The 901-nt window shown below is 51.7% G+C and overlaps 1 protein-coding gene across 1 annotated transcript in view; it reads right to left on the reverse strand.

Moving 5' to 3' along the window:
• Positions 1 to 208: 208 nt before the first annotated feature.
• LOC103812150 (counting factor associated protein D-like) overlaps positions 209 to 901 on the reverse strand; it is a 5,673-nt gene continuing 4,980 nt past the window's right edge. The window contains exon 10 of the mRNA XM_009085160.1: positions 209 to 396. Coding sequence (XP_009083408.1) covers positions 209 to 396 — 188 coding nt within the window. The remainder of the gene's footprint in view (positions 397 to 901) is intronic.

Raw genomic sequence — 901 nt, forward strand, 5'->3', positions numbered from 1 at the left:
GGGAGGTGTCTGGGCTGGCCCTGGCTGAAGACACCTCACCATGGCACACAATCACTCCTATAGCTTTTTATTGCCAAACTACTTCTCCAGAGGGCTGGGAGCATCCTCCAACCTCCTGGCTGAGCTGCCCCAATACCACCTCATATCACACATCCCTCTGACAGCCCCACATCCATCTGGAGCTGCCCAAGGGGACACGGAGGGAGCATCAGGCCAGGATGGGGAAGGAGGCAGCAGTGGCCACACCACAGTTGTTGTCCTTCATGGCCATGAGGATGTAGACATCGTTGGCCCAGTATGTGGACCAGGAGTTCTTGATGAGCCAGTAGCTCCTGCCGTGCAGGACCCCATAGCCCACGGCCAGCACTGCATGGTCCAGAGCTGATGTCTCATTTCCTGGATGGAAGAGAGAAGGAAACAGCTAATTGAGTCCCTCCCTTGGAGCTGGAGGTTGTCCCCAGTGCAGAGAATGGCTCCGTTTTCCCTATCTGGGAGCTTAACATGGAGCTAAATCATAGAATCATCATGTTTTGAAGAGCCCTTTAAGATCAAGTCCAATCATTAACCTGACACTGCTGTAACTCCTAAACCAAATCCTCCAGCACCACATCAAGACACCTCTAAAACACCTCCAGGACTGGTGACTGCACCGCCTCCCTGAGCAATATTCCAGTGCCTGAACACCCTAATAGGGGAAATATTTTTCCTAACATCTCCTCGGGCTCTGCCCTGTCTCAGCTTCATTCCCTCTAGTCCTCTCCCTGCAGATATGGCAGAAGAGACCATTCCCCATATCTCTCCAACCATTTCAGGTAGTTGTAGAGAGCCAAGAAGTCACCCCTGAGCCTCTTTCTCAAGACTAAACAAACCCATCACCAAATCCCATCCTGCCAATATTTTT

Source organism: Acanthisitta chloris, unplaced genomic scaffold (assembly GCF_000695815.1).
Source record: "Acanthisitta chloris isolate BGI_N310 unplaced genomic scaffold, ASM69581v1 scaffold4042, whole genome shotgun sequence".
NCBI lineage: Eukaryota > Metazoa > Chordata > Aves > Passeriformes > Acanthisittidae > Acanthisitta > Acanthisitta chloris.